At 37.7% G+C, this 14,484-nt stretch overlaps 1 protein-coding gene across 2 annotated transcripts; it reads right to left on the bottom strand.

Moving 5' to 3' along the window:
• Nucleotides 1-1,775: 1,775 nt before the first annotated feature.
• On the bottom strand, nucleotides 1,776-9,454 carry DNAAF4 (dynein axonemal assembly factor 4). Of its 2 annotated transcripts, XM_082290583.1 has the most exons (9): nucleotides 9,290-9,454; nucleotides 8,562-8,709; nucleotides 8,066-8,199; nucleotides 6,943-7,183; nucleotides 6,056-6,201; nucleotides 5,344-5,453; nucleotides 4,478-4,631; nucleotides 3,357-3,462; nucleotides 1,776-2,277 (listed from the first exon to the last, which is right to left on the bottom strand). In XM_082290583.1, exons 1-9 carry the CDS (start codon nucleotides 9,410-9,412, stop codon nucleotides 2,168-2,170), a joined length of 1,272 nt encoding a protein of 423 aa, XP_082146709.1. In that variant the 5' UTR covers nucleotides 9,413-9,454; the 3' UTR covers nucleotides 1,776-2,167. The 2 variants fall into 2 exon arrangements, with proteins under 2 accessions (XP_082146709.1, XP_082146710.1); XM_082290584.1 differs by lacking the exons at nucleotides 8,066-8,199; nucleotides 8,562-8,709.
• Nucleotides 9,455-14,484: the final 5,030 nt, after the last annotated feature.

Here is a 14,484-nt window from a genome sequence, read left to right as displayed (position 1 = left end):
CACAGAGCCTAGAGCGGCCTGGGAACCGCAGCGCCCGGGGGACCACAACGCCCGGCCCAGCCAGCGGCCCGCCCGCCCCGGGCACCGCCATGGCAACGCCGCCCTGCCGAGCTCGGGCCGAGCGGCCCCGCGGCCCTGGCGCTGTTTGTGCCGGGCGGAGGCTGCTCAGAGGCCCCGTCAGCGCGGGGAGCGTTGTGCTGGTGTAATCAGGGGAGAGCCGGGCACAGGGGCAGCCAGCTCTGAGGAGACGCGCTCCGTTACATGCCAGTAACGCTTGTACTAAGGGAAAGGAAAAAACAAACAACCACCACCCACACCTTCACCCTCCCAAAAGCCAACCAACCAAACAAAAAGCCCCCCACCAAAGAACACTCCAGAACATGCCCCTCTCCCCCAAAAAACCCCAAAGGTGCTGTATATGGAGGACAAATCTTTGATTCTTCTAGTCTCAGGTGGAAGAACTCTGATGACTGGGAATTAACTAGTTTGGAAAGTCTCCCCAAAGCACAGGCCATGCTGCTTCAGGAGAAACTGTCCCAACAGCCACTCGGACTGGGGTTAAGGCAGCTCCTACCCCCACCCACGCTCCGAGACCACATCTCATCAACAGGCATTGTACAAACAGAGCAGGTCCAAAATCCCAGAGATTTAGACCCCAACAGTACTCTGATACTGGATCAAAAAATAAATGGGAGATGACAACAACAGGCCTCAATTAATAAAGTCAATGTCTTACTCAAATTTTATCTAAGGCAGCAACTTAAATGTCGGCTTCATGCCTTACATGACTGAGAAACAAACAAAAAAGCCCTCACTGCACCTCTGAAGAACAGCAGGTTGTAACTGGCTCGCTCAGCAGCACTAAGGGAGGTACAGAACAAGAAGTATTTGTCATATGATAACTCACTCCCTGCAGAGGAATAAAAATAGAAATAAAAATAAAAATAAAAATGCATGTGAACATGAGTGAGGAAGCACAGTCACCTGGACATTTCTTTAGGGCTCTATTTTTTATATTCCTGTATCTTAGAAAAAAAGGTCAAAACTAAATCAAATCACCCAGTCTCACTCTATTCTTACTCTCATTCATATTTTTATTATCCATACTAATTATTTCTGCCACACATATTAAGGTATTTTCTATGCTCAAGATTATCACTAGTGTAGAAATTGATGTAAATCTCAAATTTTACCATCCTTCATAGTCATTATGAGTCAAATTATCACTGTCCATAGTTTATTAAATAAGGTCAAAGTGTTAAGTTCCTCACTCTCCACCCTGCATGTATTTCAATACACATCTTGAGCAATATTTGCTCTGACCACAAACAGTTAAACTTGAAATCCTTTTCCCTGTTAGTTGAAAGGTGACTAAAATGGGTTGAATAAGAGGTACTTTTCTCCCATTGGCAGTGCCTCTTGTCCTTAGCCCTCACTTCCCCTCCATAATTATATAAAAGAAAACAGCAATATCTGTACGTATAGCATTACACTCAGCTGAGGCACTCAAACTGCTGCACTGCCCTCCTTCCAGCTGCTATAAAAAAGGTATTTTCAGCCCCCTCCAGTGCAATGCAGTAGTTATCTGTAGGAAAGCAGGGCAGCAGCTACCCCAGACATTTCTGACTCACCTCAGCATTCCTCTCAAGGCTCAAAGTAAAACAGCTGGAAGCAATGCCTGCCACCTTCTCCCTGTTCCAACACTATAAAATTCACACATAATAACACATATCTGCATAATAAATACTTTATTATAAAGACAGAAATCAGTCATAAATGGTATTCAGGAAAGAGACTGATGTAGAAAATTCAGAAGTCTGCTAAAACTGCTATTGAAAGAAGTGTAGTTGAAATGGTCCCACTTTGGAAAGAACACTTAACGAAAAGGAACCGCTTCAAGTCAAGGGTTTCAGATTGTCAGAGTAATACAGATGCTTTAAAAAAAAAAAAAAGACAACTTTGTATCAAAACTATGTAAAATATATCTAATCATGTTTATAATACTATACTTTCCAATAATAGTAATTACTATATCCAATCTTTTACCAATTTTGTAAGTGTTCCAAGTGAAGCAGAAAAGTGTCTAGGTAACACACACTGAAGAGAAATAAGATTCCTTCTGGTGTCCTCAAAGGCATCAAAGAGTTTCTTTATGTTTTTTCTTTAATTAAGAACTTTGCATTGTTTCTTGAATTAGATGTCGAATCTTCTCAGCATCTTTTTCTATATTTTTATTTTTAGGATCAATCTTGAGAGCTGCTTCATAATCCCGGAGACCTAATATAGATACATTAATAAGAATATCAATCAATAATGCAAGAGCATACTCTTTAGCAACTAACTGGAAATAACTACTCCCCAGTCATATGCATAAAGTATTGAAGTTCGTTCTTGAGTAAGATGGAATAAGAATGACATAAGTTTAACTTTGTCAGTAAATAATTTATATTTTGTTTATCTTATTTCACAAAACATTTCAGTGGAAACACTCTAATACATAAACATTTTCAGGTTTTGAAACATGAAAACAGAGCCTCTTCACTCACATACATATACTCCTATATATATGTGTGTGCATGAGGGAACTGTTCTAAAGTGTTCTACAGAAGACAGAAAATGATACTGTGTGAAAATAAGAAAAAAAAAAAAAAGACATGAACTGTGAGAATAAGAGTTTGGGGGGGAAATAACAGATCATGAGTACAGGAAGTAAAATCATGCTTAAGTTTAAGTCTTTTTTATGAGGTTTCGAAGTGCAAATGAAGCCTAAAGGGATGACCAAGTGATGCCTAAGTAGAAAAAGGTAAGCAATGGCCAAAGTTTAGTATTTCAACACTGACACTTTGAATATTCTTCAGTTTCTAGCATCAGCTTTCACTTGGAAATTTGCTTTACAAAACTCATCTGATGCTCTTGAGGAACTTAACAGGGACACTGTAAATTCAGGTATTTTCGCACAAAGGACATGTACTTGATGAATCGTATCGCTCAGCAGTATGGGTTTCTTACCTCATTTTACAAAGATGTTACAAAGCACTTCGCAAGTATTTTAGAAATATTTCAGGTTTTTTTCATTTCTTCAATGGAAAAACTCCTTAAATTAGGAGTGCAGTCCATTTTCTCCAACTTGTAAAGATTTTTCAAGTGGAATTACAATTATCAAGTAAATTAAAAAAAAAAACAAAACTGCTAAAAATGTGGTGTAAGGTTCATAACAAACAGACACAGATTGTATAGGCCTTCTTCAAAGTCACTCCTGAAAACATAAAGGTCTGAACAGCCTCATTGAGCTAAACAGAGTTATGTGTATGTCACTATAAATTCCTGTGCATGTTTTCATAGAACGAAGGCCTCACCTTCAGTGTATAATTCCAGCTGACAAAACGCTGTTCCACGTCTCACATGGGCTTTCATTCGAGCGTTCTCGTTATCAGGAACAGGTGGTGTCAACAGTTCTAGTGCCTTTACAAAGGAGAACACCCAAAAGTTATTTGTAAGTAGATTTTCAATAATTTGGGGTTTTTTTCTAATTTATAAACACTTCTCTCACCTAATTACTGTTATTATACAGTAACATAGTAACTATTCAAACAGAAAAAGAAAATCGCTATTCAAATTAATTATAATGACTTGTGAATCCAGTCATTAAGATTTGTATCTCTCAACCCAACTACAGTTACATTGCCATGGCTAAAAAGTGACAAATACCATGCTAAATGTTTATTGCAGTCAAATAATGTATTCTGTTTTCATATATCATATTACATACCATGCTATCAAAAAAAAAAAAAAAAGGTAGTACTAAAAAAGTACATGTGTTTTAGTAGTAGTTACTAGAAAAAACAGAAACAAAACCAAAAAAAACCCCAAATTTCAAGACTCAAGTACGTATTAGTTCAAAAGAAGATAAATACTGGAAAAATTTTCCAGACCATTCAGGTGCCATTTGAGATCATTCCTCTCCTTGCATAATAACAGCTGCTAAAACATCATGACAATACAGCCCTTCTTTAAAAATGTTTGGTTTGTTGGAAGTTTTTTAAGGTATCCTGCTCATCACCACCACTTTTTTTTTCCTTCCAACCAAATGAAGCACACCACAACCTAATAGCAAACGTATGTGTATACTTTGGTTTTGTTTTTCTCTGCTCCAAGTTGTGGGTTTTTTCAAGTGTACATACTGCCACAATATTGTTATCTTTAAAGAAACATACTAGCCAACATATGGCCATTTGTCACAAACGTGTGGAAGCCTGGTTTAGGTTTTATTTTATTGCCATTTTGTTTTAAATTTCTGAAAGTTCATTAACCACCATCAAATTTTAATATTTCACCATGGCTTCATTATATCAAGTTTGAATTTTAAAATTTTGAATTGCACTAGTATGTATTTACAGATCTGCTTAAAACAGAACCATCACAGTAATAAATCACATTAATGTATAAGGTGACAGCCTGAGGTCCTGGATTTTTATACCTTAGAGGAATCTTCGATAGCTTTGTGTAAATTTCTCAGTTTAAGGTGGCAAGCGGCACGGTTCAGGTACAGCAGGGGAAGTTTATTGTTCAGCCTCACTGCGAGGTTATACGCGTTTACAGCCCCAAGGTAGTTTCCCATTGCAAACATTTTGCTAAGTATTAAACGAGAAGTGAAACATGCACTTTAAAGAAGGGCATAAATACAAAATAAACACCTACTTATTGTTAACTCATTTTCAAAAATTTGAATTTTTAGCATATTTTCCTTTGAAATGCCCCTTTATAGCCTTTTCTGAGAACGACATAGCTGAAGTTCAGTGCACCTTGACGCTGACAATATAGCTGAGATACACAACAAAAATAGTCCCTGCTTACAAGCAATGAAGAACTGTAGGAGTGGACACATTTATTTAGACACAGGATTAATTTTGAAAGCTTTGTATATCTGATTATGATTGCCTAATCAAACCTTTCTGTATAGCACAGCTATATAAATCAACCAATATTTGTATCAAATTCCTAAAGTTTGTTTTAGACAGATGTTTAACCTCTCACTAAAACAGTACAAATGAAATTAAATCCACCTAGGTATGATAGTGCATTGCCTCAACTGTCTTCAAAGATGAATATGCATAGTGTGTTTACAATGATTTTGTTCATCAAGAGCTTCAACAATTGCATCTCATGATTTATCAGATTCTGACCCCATAAGTTGTCAATCAAATCTCTAGTACGACTGCCATGACTACTCTAGATGGTCACCATCTGCATCTAGGATAAACAGAATATACCAAAACCAAACAGCAGACAAACACCATATAACTAATTAATTTTTAATACATCTTCAAGCGGAATGCAACTTACTTTCCTTTGTCCTTTAACCAATCTGTATTCTTCTCCTCTTCTTTTAAATCTTCCAGCTCAGATAAATCAGAATTTATTCTTCTTCGAGCTTCTGCTTGTTTATGTAGCCACTGTAAATAGAAAACGTGCAAGTATTACTTCTGAAGCAAAAATGCAAATCCAGAAAAGGATTTTATTTTCATGTCTTCACTCATATTTATCCAAAGAATTCTACTGACCACATATTTTGGACAGAGGGAAATATTTAATAGTATCCAATACGAAAAACTTCAAAGTTTCCCCGAATATTTTATTACCAAGAGAAGTTAGGTTACCACATCCCTAATACATTTTTGTTTACTTATTTGTTTTGATCTTTCAAAATTACTTTGTGTTCATTGAATTGAGCTCAAAAGAGCTAACTGTGAGCTTCTTTTAAGACAGAACTTAAAGAATCTTAAATATAAGAGTTAAGATATTTCAAATTTTTACTTCAAGGAATTAAATAAATATTGCTGCCTTTTCTCCCCCTCCCAAAAAAGCAACAAGTTATTTATTAATCTGCACAACCACATGGTGAAAATAATTTTTATATAAAATTGTTTCTTTATATCTTATTTTAAATAAAACAGTCTTCCTTGAAAAATAAGGATATTGCACAGGTAACATTCCTTGGCACAGATACCATTTTTTTCAACCTTCTGAATACACAATAAATAATTCCCCACCTTACCTCCTCCTCTTCTGCAACACGAGATTCTCGCAGAGCTGTGGGAAAAACTCGTGGTGTAAAGCTGACTTTAATTGTAGCTGCAGCTCGGGGAGCTGGTAACTGTTCTTCCTCTAAATTCTGTGAAAACATACTACAGGAACCATGACCTATGAAGAGAGTTAGAGCACTGGAAATGAAAAATGAAGCAAAAGATTTTTCTGATTTTCTACCAAAGTCCAAAGTACATCCGATTTAGAAATGTGGCAAATTAGAATTAAACCTTTAATAGCTTGAGAAAAGTTCAGACTTGTTCTTTTGAAGGGAAGGTTCAAACAATGCTTCTTCTTAGTGTAGCCAGTAAATAAATGGAATTATTCAGCATCTGTCACAAATTAAGTTAAGCTCCTCTTACACCTCTCTGTGGCTTGTGTGATGCTGTGATGGGGCAACAATGAGAGCTAAAACTAGCCTATCAAAGCAAACAAACAAAAAATTAAATGTCTTCTGTTGATTTAGTTGCCTGAATTGCCATGGAGCCAAGACATAGGACAGAGAGAGCAAAAGGAGATTGAATATTTCTATGAAATCCAGCAGTTAGGTAACTTTGGGTAACAGGATCCCCATTCCCAGAAAGCCCACATTACACTATCAGAAAGGCTCTCTGATTTACTTTTCTAAAGCTTAGAACAAAAACCCACTCTTGTATTTCCAAAGACTTAATCAAGAGCTAAGAACTCATGTGCTTTAGCTCAATAAACTGCCTGAAAATTACCATTTTAAAATAACTGCAAACTACAAGAACCGGTTCAGTAAGGTGGAGACAAAGATAAATGATGCATTAGAAACATCTAGGAATAAAGTTATACCTACACTTTAAAGAATTATAAAGTACAGTTCAATTATACAACCTTTTGTGGATTTGAGTCTGATCTTAGAAGCTCCTTCGCTGGGAATCCTACTTTTGTTCATTTTTTCATTTTTTCTCTCTTTTAATGGCTTTATTTCTTGATGTAATTCCTCTTTTTTTTGTACGCTCTTGTATTTATCAGCATATTTTTGTTGGTTTTTCCAGAACTCCAACTCTTTAGCGACCTTCTGCCGCTCCCTTTCTTTCAGATCTTCAATTCTTTTCCTTTCTGCTTCCTCTAGCTATTTGAACAAAAAAGCCCTATGAGATACATAACATCTGATAATACTAACATGACTAAGTTCAAGTTACCATTATTTTCCCAGTTTCATATCCCAAGCATGGTGTAACCGATAATGTGACCATACAAGCTGAGTTAATTAAGATGTTTAAAATGACCGTGAGAGTAAAGATTTCTGATTAGCTGTTAGAAATCTCATTTTTTAAACTATTTTACTAACAACCCTAAGGTACAATCCAGGAACACTCAGAAATAAGTTTCACTTCTAAACAGTGAAAATCCTAGCCATGTTCCAATGTACATCTCTGGAGTATACAGACATGCAAAATATATGCAATCATTTTAATACACTGTTTCTTATTTCTCCTCTTCTCTTTGAGATTATTACACATGCAGAATAGGTACAACATTGCAACTAAGACAGTCACTAACTGTAGCTCATTTTGGTCCATATACAATTCTAAAATTTTATTGCACACTTCAGAGAAATACTTTGAACACAAGTGAAGTGACCAGACTTTTAACATATATAAAAATTTCAAGAACGTATCTTAAAATATACATAAAAAGCAGAATAACAGAGATACAAACACATAAAACACGAAAACCAGCAAGTCTGATGTAAAATACAACAACAAATAAATATTTTTTTTTTTAAATCAGTATTTTTCACATTGGTAAAGGTCTAAACACCTGCAAAGGCCACAAAAGACCTTTATTTGGTAATAAATATGTTTTAAGTGCAAAGAAATAACAAGGGTCACCACCACTATATTAAAAATTGGTAGTTCTTGTATTTTTTAAGGTACATTTAACAAAGCACCTGCCAGATTAGTTGGTAGTTGTTTACATGTATGTCTTGTAGAGCTCTTTCTAAACCTACCTTCATTGTGGCCTCCAAAGCATACTTTTTGTGTTCCTGTTTTGTAATTTTTTTTGCATCTGTCTCCTCTTTTGCCTTTTCTTGGGCTTTTAGAACAGCATTCTCTCTCAGATATTGTAGTTTTTCCTTGCCAGCTTAAAAGAATAAACTGTTTTAGTCACTTAGGCCTGGAGTTCTACTGGTATGTATCATGTTAATGAAAACACGATTTCTTCTGCTATTTTGGCAAAATGCAACACGGTTAAAATTCCACAAAGCAGTGTCTACCAAGCCCATGTCTAGAAGAGAAAAATTAGGATTTGCTTACACACAAAATGTTTTACAAGAAATTCTGTTTTATTTCATACATGCTAGAACCAGTAGGTGTTCTTTGTTCTCACATACTTTGTATTTTGAATAATGAACAACAAGGTTGAACCAAGCAGATATCTACCAGCAGAAGTTTCACTGTATGGGTTCCTTACATGCAGGCTTATTTTTAGAGTAGAGAACTTACCGTCTGCTAGAATTAGGGAATCCCACATGGCCGGTTCTTTTTTATACAAGGTGAAGAAAATGTTTCCATTTCCAATCTTTGCTGTGCTATTTGTGTCATCAATGGGAGCATATAAAATGGCTTCAAATAAAAAGGGAGGGATGCTTACCTATAAAAATATAATTTGTACTAATATTTACTATTTTAAATTAAGTCTCACATATTCAAAACACTCAGCACAAGCATATGGTAAACCTCAAGAAACAGATACTATTGACAGAACTAATCTGCCTTGTATCCACTGTGGAGGTTTCGGAGGCCCAGAAAAGGTGCTTCCTTCCCGTTAACGGTGGGGCATCACAAAACAATATATTTTACTAATGAGATCAAAAAAGTTAGTTCTTCAGCACTGCAACAGAAGCCGTGGATTTCAAATTTAGAAATATTATTCACAGTATAAGCAAAGGTATTAATTCAGACCACTTATGAGAGTAAAGGCAGCTGGCACCTCTTGAGTAGCAAGAGCATTAGTAGGGAATGAGCAGTGGTAAAGCCATTATCTGCCGCAGGACGGGCGTTTAACAGCCTGCAGCACAGACAGGGAGATTATAAAAGATAAAGGGTTATGAACTTCAAGAGTTGCCACGGTGTACGGCGCGCGTGCTTTTGAGCAGGGTTACGCAGTAACCCCGCGGCCGCGGCCCTGCGCGGCAGGAGGCCCATGAGGCGAGTGGGGCGCGGTCGCCCACCTTCAGGTACTGCTCGCTGCAGAAGATGTTGGCGGGGGTGGCCCGGGCGCCGCGCAAGGGCAGCGAGAGGTACACGGCGGTGAGGGTCTGGCGCCAGCTGTGCTCCCGCAGCCACACCGGCATCGCCGCGACCGCAGGAGCTCCCCGGGGCCGCTGCCCGGCCTCAGCCGCCGCGGCCCCGCGGCGCACGCCGGGAGCTGTAGTCCCGAAGGGCCTGAAGGCCGCGGGCCCGGCTCTGGCTGTCAGCACACACAGCTCAGCACAGCAGGAAGGAATGCAGCTCGTATCATCCACAGACTTTTCTATAGAAAGACAAAGCGCTGGCAATGTAGGATTTCTGGCAAAAAACTATCAAAAGTTGAGGACGGATTTGATTGATACAGAGAACCACAGAATGGCTCAGGTTGGAAGGAACCACAGCGGGTCCATCCAGTCCAGCCTCCCTGTTCAAGTAGGGTCATCCGAGAGCACATGGCAAAGGATTGTGTCCAGATGGTTCTGGAATATTTCCAGTGAGGAAGACTCCACAGCCTCTCTGGGCAGCCTGTACCCACACAGAAGTTCTTCCTCAGTCCAGGTGGAACTTCCTGAGCATCAGTTTCTGCCTGTTGCCTCTTGTTCTATTTCTCAGAACCACTGAGAAGAGCCTGGCTCCATCCTCTGGCACCTCCCTTCAGACATTTATACACATTGGTGAGGTTCCCTCCCAGTCACCTCTTTTTGAGGCTAAACAGGCCCAGCTCCTTCAGCCTGTCCTTGTAAGAGAGATTCTCCAGACCCTTGATCAATTTGGTAGCTCTCTGCTGGACCTGCTCCAGGAGCTCCATGTCTCCTGTCCTGAGGGGCCCGGAACTGCACACAATACTCCACGAGTGGCCTCACCATGGCTCAGCAGAGGGGCAGGATCACCTTCCTTAACCTACTCAGGCAATGCTGGCACTGAAACTTCCACATGTCCCGTAAAAATAACTGGGTCATACTGGCAGCCCCATGCTATTGCTGAGCAATATTGTCTGTTGTACTGTCTCTGCCAAAAACTCAGGAGGTAATTTGCACATTACCACTCCACGTTTCTCAAACAAACTGTGACACTGTATCTGCCAAAATAAAGTCTAGCATACTGAAAGCAACCGCTTCTGGAGAATATGGCCTGAAAGACGAGCCAAACACAGCTGGATAAAAATGCATGTATGTTTGAGTTCCTCAAAAGTACACAATTACCTAGAACTATTAGAAAAAATCTAGAACCAAAAAGTCTAGTTTTCCCTCTTTCTTTTAAAATACGACCAAGAATAATGGAGTTTAACATGGCACACATTAGCTAGGATTTCTGATGTGCATCACTGAAGATTTAATTTCTATGTTAAGATTTAATTTTTATGTTCTATTACTTATAACACACAGCAATATTCAAATAGTAGAGATTACTTTTAAGTTCTATATATATATAAAACTGGGCATCGCAGAGATTTAAAATCTTTTCAGAGCAAGAAATCCATCACAACTCGTATGATTTCTGGGTTATTCTTCACCCTCGCTCACCCACATCAGTATCATCTGGAAGAATCCTTGCACAGACTGGAATATGAGAATTGAATGAAATTCTTCTTTCCAAGAACATTCAAAGTACATAGCAGCAGCAGCTGGAATGCTTACAATGTAATAGTAACTCAAAATCTCTTACCACTCCAGAATGAAGCTCTAGTGAGCCAGAACGGATCCTTCAGTTATGGAGAGTTCATTCACAGATGGTAAAGCGCAGGTCTTCTGCCTTGGTCACCCAGGTGTAATTTTTAGTTTAATCACAGAGAATACACTGAAATGAAGCAGCTTAGTATTTATTCCTGCTAGAAGGACTATACCTTGCATACATGCTCTACAAAACGGGGCACAGTTATGGTTGCCAGTATTTGTCTTCTCAAATTACACAAAAGAGCTCCAATACATCAACCATACAGTCTATTTACTTAAAAGCTACATCTGCAATGCAAAGCTTGTAGGAGACAGTAAATATCACTGACACATTTTTATGTCAAAGTAGCAGATTTAGCTGCTAGAGGACACAAAAGGGACTCAGCAAGGTCTTGGATCAACCTTAAAAGTTTTGAATTGATGTGTAGGTGCAGAAACACCACCTCTGTCCCACATACTCCACACCACAGCCTTACCTGTGAGTAAGCACTCTCACTGTGACACACTTGCAAAATAAACAAGAGACACCCATGCATAATGGTTCTTCTGCTGGCATTAACTTTATCGGTCAAAAGTTTGCAGTGCAAGAAGATAAATTTTTCCATTGAAAATCTGATTCCTAAATTCCCATCTCCTATGATATGAAGGATGCAGATTTATGTTCCAGACAAACCTTAATAATATTAATATTCTGGACCTTCCAGCTGCCTATATACACATATATCTGTTCTGGGGTTATTTCACTTCTAATGCCTTCAGAAGTTTGAATATATGGGAGAAAAAAAAAATCCTTTAAATAGCTTACATTTTCTTATCTTTAATTATTAACCTTTTTTTCTCCCATCCCTTCTAAATTCTCTCTCATTTCTCTCACCCCTCCATATCTTTTACAAATAGCAGAAACATTTTATGAGACTCTGTTTATTCCAACTAACTGTTTCATGTACGTGGCTTGGGACCATCTATATCAGTTACTTTTAAAAATTATTGGTAAGGCAGTGATGTGGTATGTGTTTGTTCTGGTATTTTAACTAACAGGAAGAGCTTAGTAATAATTTTATAAATTGGAATAAATAATTCTTTGTATAATCATTTCCCAAGTACAGAAAGTTATTAAAAAACCATCTATTCAGGAAAAATGGTGCTTGAGCCTCCCCTCCCATCCTACAAGGAAAGAAATGGGGCTGAAGGCACAAGACCTCTTCCCATCTGCTTTGAAGTTACTGCCGATTAACACCTTTACAGAACAGCAGAGCTCTCCAAGAGAGGCAGGAGCTGTATTTTCTGATCCATATGACCCCATGCTGCTCCTTGCAGGATTACACCTAATCCAAATGCATTCTCGCAGACGGAACATTAGAAGAGTCCGTCTAGGCATTACATCATCTTCATAAAGTCAACAGGCAACTTCCCCTCAAAAATTATCTTTATTTTAAAGGAAACTGAAACCAGACAACAGAAAGCAACAAAGTTACATACAGTGCTGGACAAAGTCTACCATATACATGTTTCAAGAACACTTGAATCAGATTCTGATGTATGTTCTTCTAAAAGGTAAAAATATCATATCATTATTAACAAAAAAAAAAAATTAAATGTCAACAATCTTAATCAGCTTATATTTTGCATTGTTTGGAGGGCAGTAGATTGGTAACTTGCCTTTTTCTACTCACTTTTAACTCTAAAAGGAGAATGTGGACAAAAATTTCCAAGTTAGAAGGCCCACAGCGCCTGCTCTAAAGGCCACAAACAAAAACTTGGAGGAAAGACCACGTTTTAAATAAAAATCCCTAATAACTTTGTATTATTTCACATTTCAGAAAACAAAAACAAAAAAAAAACAAGCAAGAAAAAAAAAAAAGAAAGAAAGAAGAAGTATATTAAGAGCTTGCCCTCCTTATATGGAAGTCCAGATTTAGGCCATTCTGTAGAGGAAAAGATGAGTGTCTAGGAACAGACAGGACATCTCTCATAACTCCAATCCCAAACTGTCTTCAGTACAGCAATTCCTGAAATACAGTACACAAATCTCCAAGTAAAAAGGTGGGGTTGGATCAAAAAATTATTTTGAGACCGTTTGTTTGAACGTGAAAAGGAAAATTAATCACATATGGTAAACAATGCAGAAATAGGTATTCTCTGTGGTGTTGGGTTAAGCCATTTCTAAACCAGGAGACTAATAAGGGTGACACTGAAAACTTTAAGCTAGAGGCAGCACCTCTAAGGGCCTGAACACCGCTCAGAACTAATTACCTCAGAACTGATGACACACAGCACTAGGCCATTAAAGGGACCTTTCTTTTCTTCTACATAAAGCGTAAGTTATCACCTCCATATAAAGAAGTGAATGTGCATAACTCAAGATGTAGTGTAGGACAGTTATATTGCCTTGAAGAGTTCTGCTAAGTACACTTAGTTTCCAATTTTAGGGAAGAGTTTATTCTAACATAGAAAGCTTCTGACAAAACTTAGCAACTGCAGAACAACTTTAAAATACATCCAGTTCTACATCCTCCTGCATATATCTAATCACATCCAACAGACAAAAAAATTATATGCCTTCTAAACAGAACAAAAAAATCATATGTTCTGTAAAACAAGTAAAGAGCATTAGAATAGAGTTTTCACACCCAAGAGCTGATTACCAAATGTTCACCCATTTATCAGTGGATAATATTAAGAAATTCACATTAAGTAAGGGCAACAAGATGATAATGCATATCAGTGCTGTGTGTTCTGAAAGGTACTCAGTTTTAATTATCATGAATTGCTACCATCTATCATACCTCATTCTATGCAAGATACCACACCAGCTACCAATCTGTAAACAATAATATTTCACATACTTCATAGAGTAGCTTAAAACACATCATGGCATGAAATAATTTGTATTACATAGTAATTTAATCCCTGGCCACAGGGTTAATGTTGGACAAAGTCTGGAAACTTTTCCAATTTGAATTACATACATTAACTTTGTCACACACCACAGCACTAATGCATGTATTACTTCAGACATGCTCTAATTTAAAATCAAAACAGAAAAGTTGTTGCAAAAATACATGTCACCAATGTGGAACACATTCAAGATTGTATAAAAAGTACTGAACTGATATCCCAAAACAGGTATATTTAAGCAGTACATAAGGAAAGAGTAGTTTTAATATGAAACAGTCATTTAAGTCACATACAACATGATAAGAAGCATGACTTCCTTTTTTAAAAATGCTACACCAATACTTTTACTGACAGGCAATGCTTATTTATAAAATGAAAGGGATATATTTAATGCAGATGCGTTACTGTATTAAGTTGGAATAAAGACAAATGTTAAAAAGGTGCTACATTTTAACACCACCAATTTTGTAAAAATCTCAAACCATAAAAGCACTTCACTTGCAAATATCGCAGGCCCCAAACTGCAAACACTTTAAAACATTCTTGACTGTGTGCATGCAGTTTCACTGACTTCATTAATTCTCCCATGCTTGAAATGAAGCCTG

Source organism: Coloeus monedula (assembly GCF_965178545.1).
Source record: "Coloeus monedula genome assembly, chromosome: 14".
NCBI lineage: Eukaryota > Metazoa > Chordata > Aves > Passeriformes > Corvidae > Coloeus > Coloeus monedula.
This window is presented reverse-complemented; position numbering and strand designations above follow the sequence as displayed.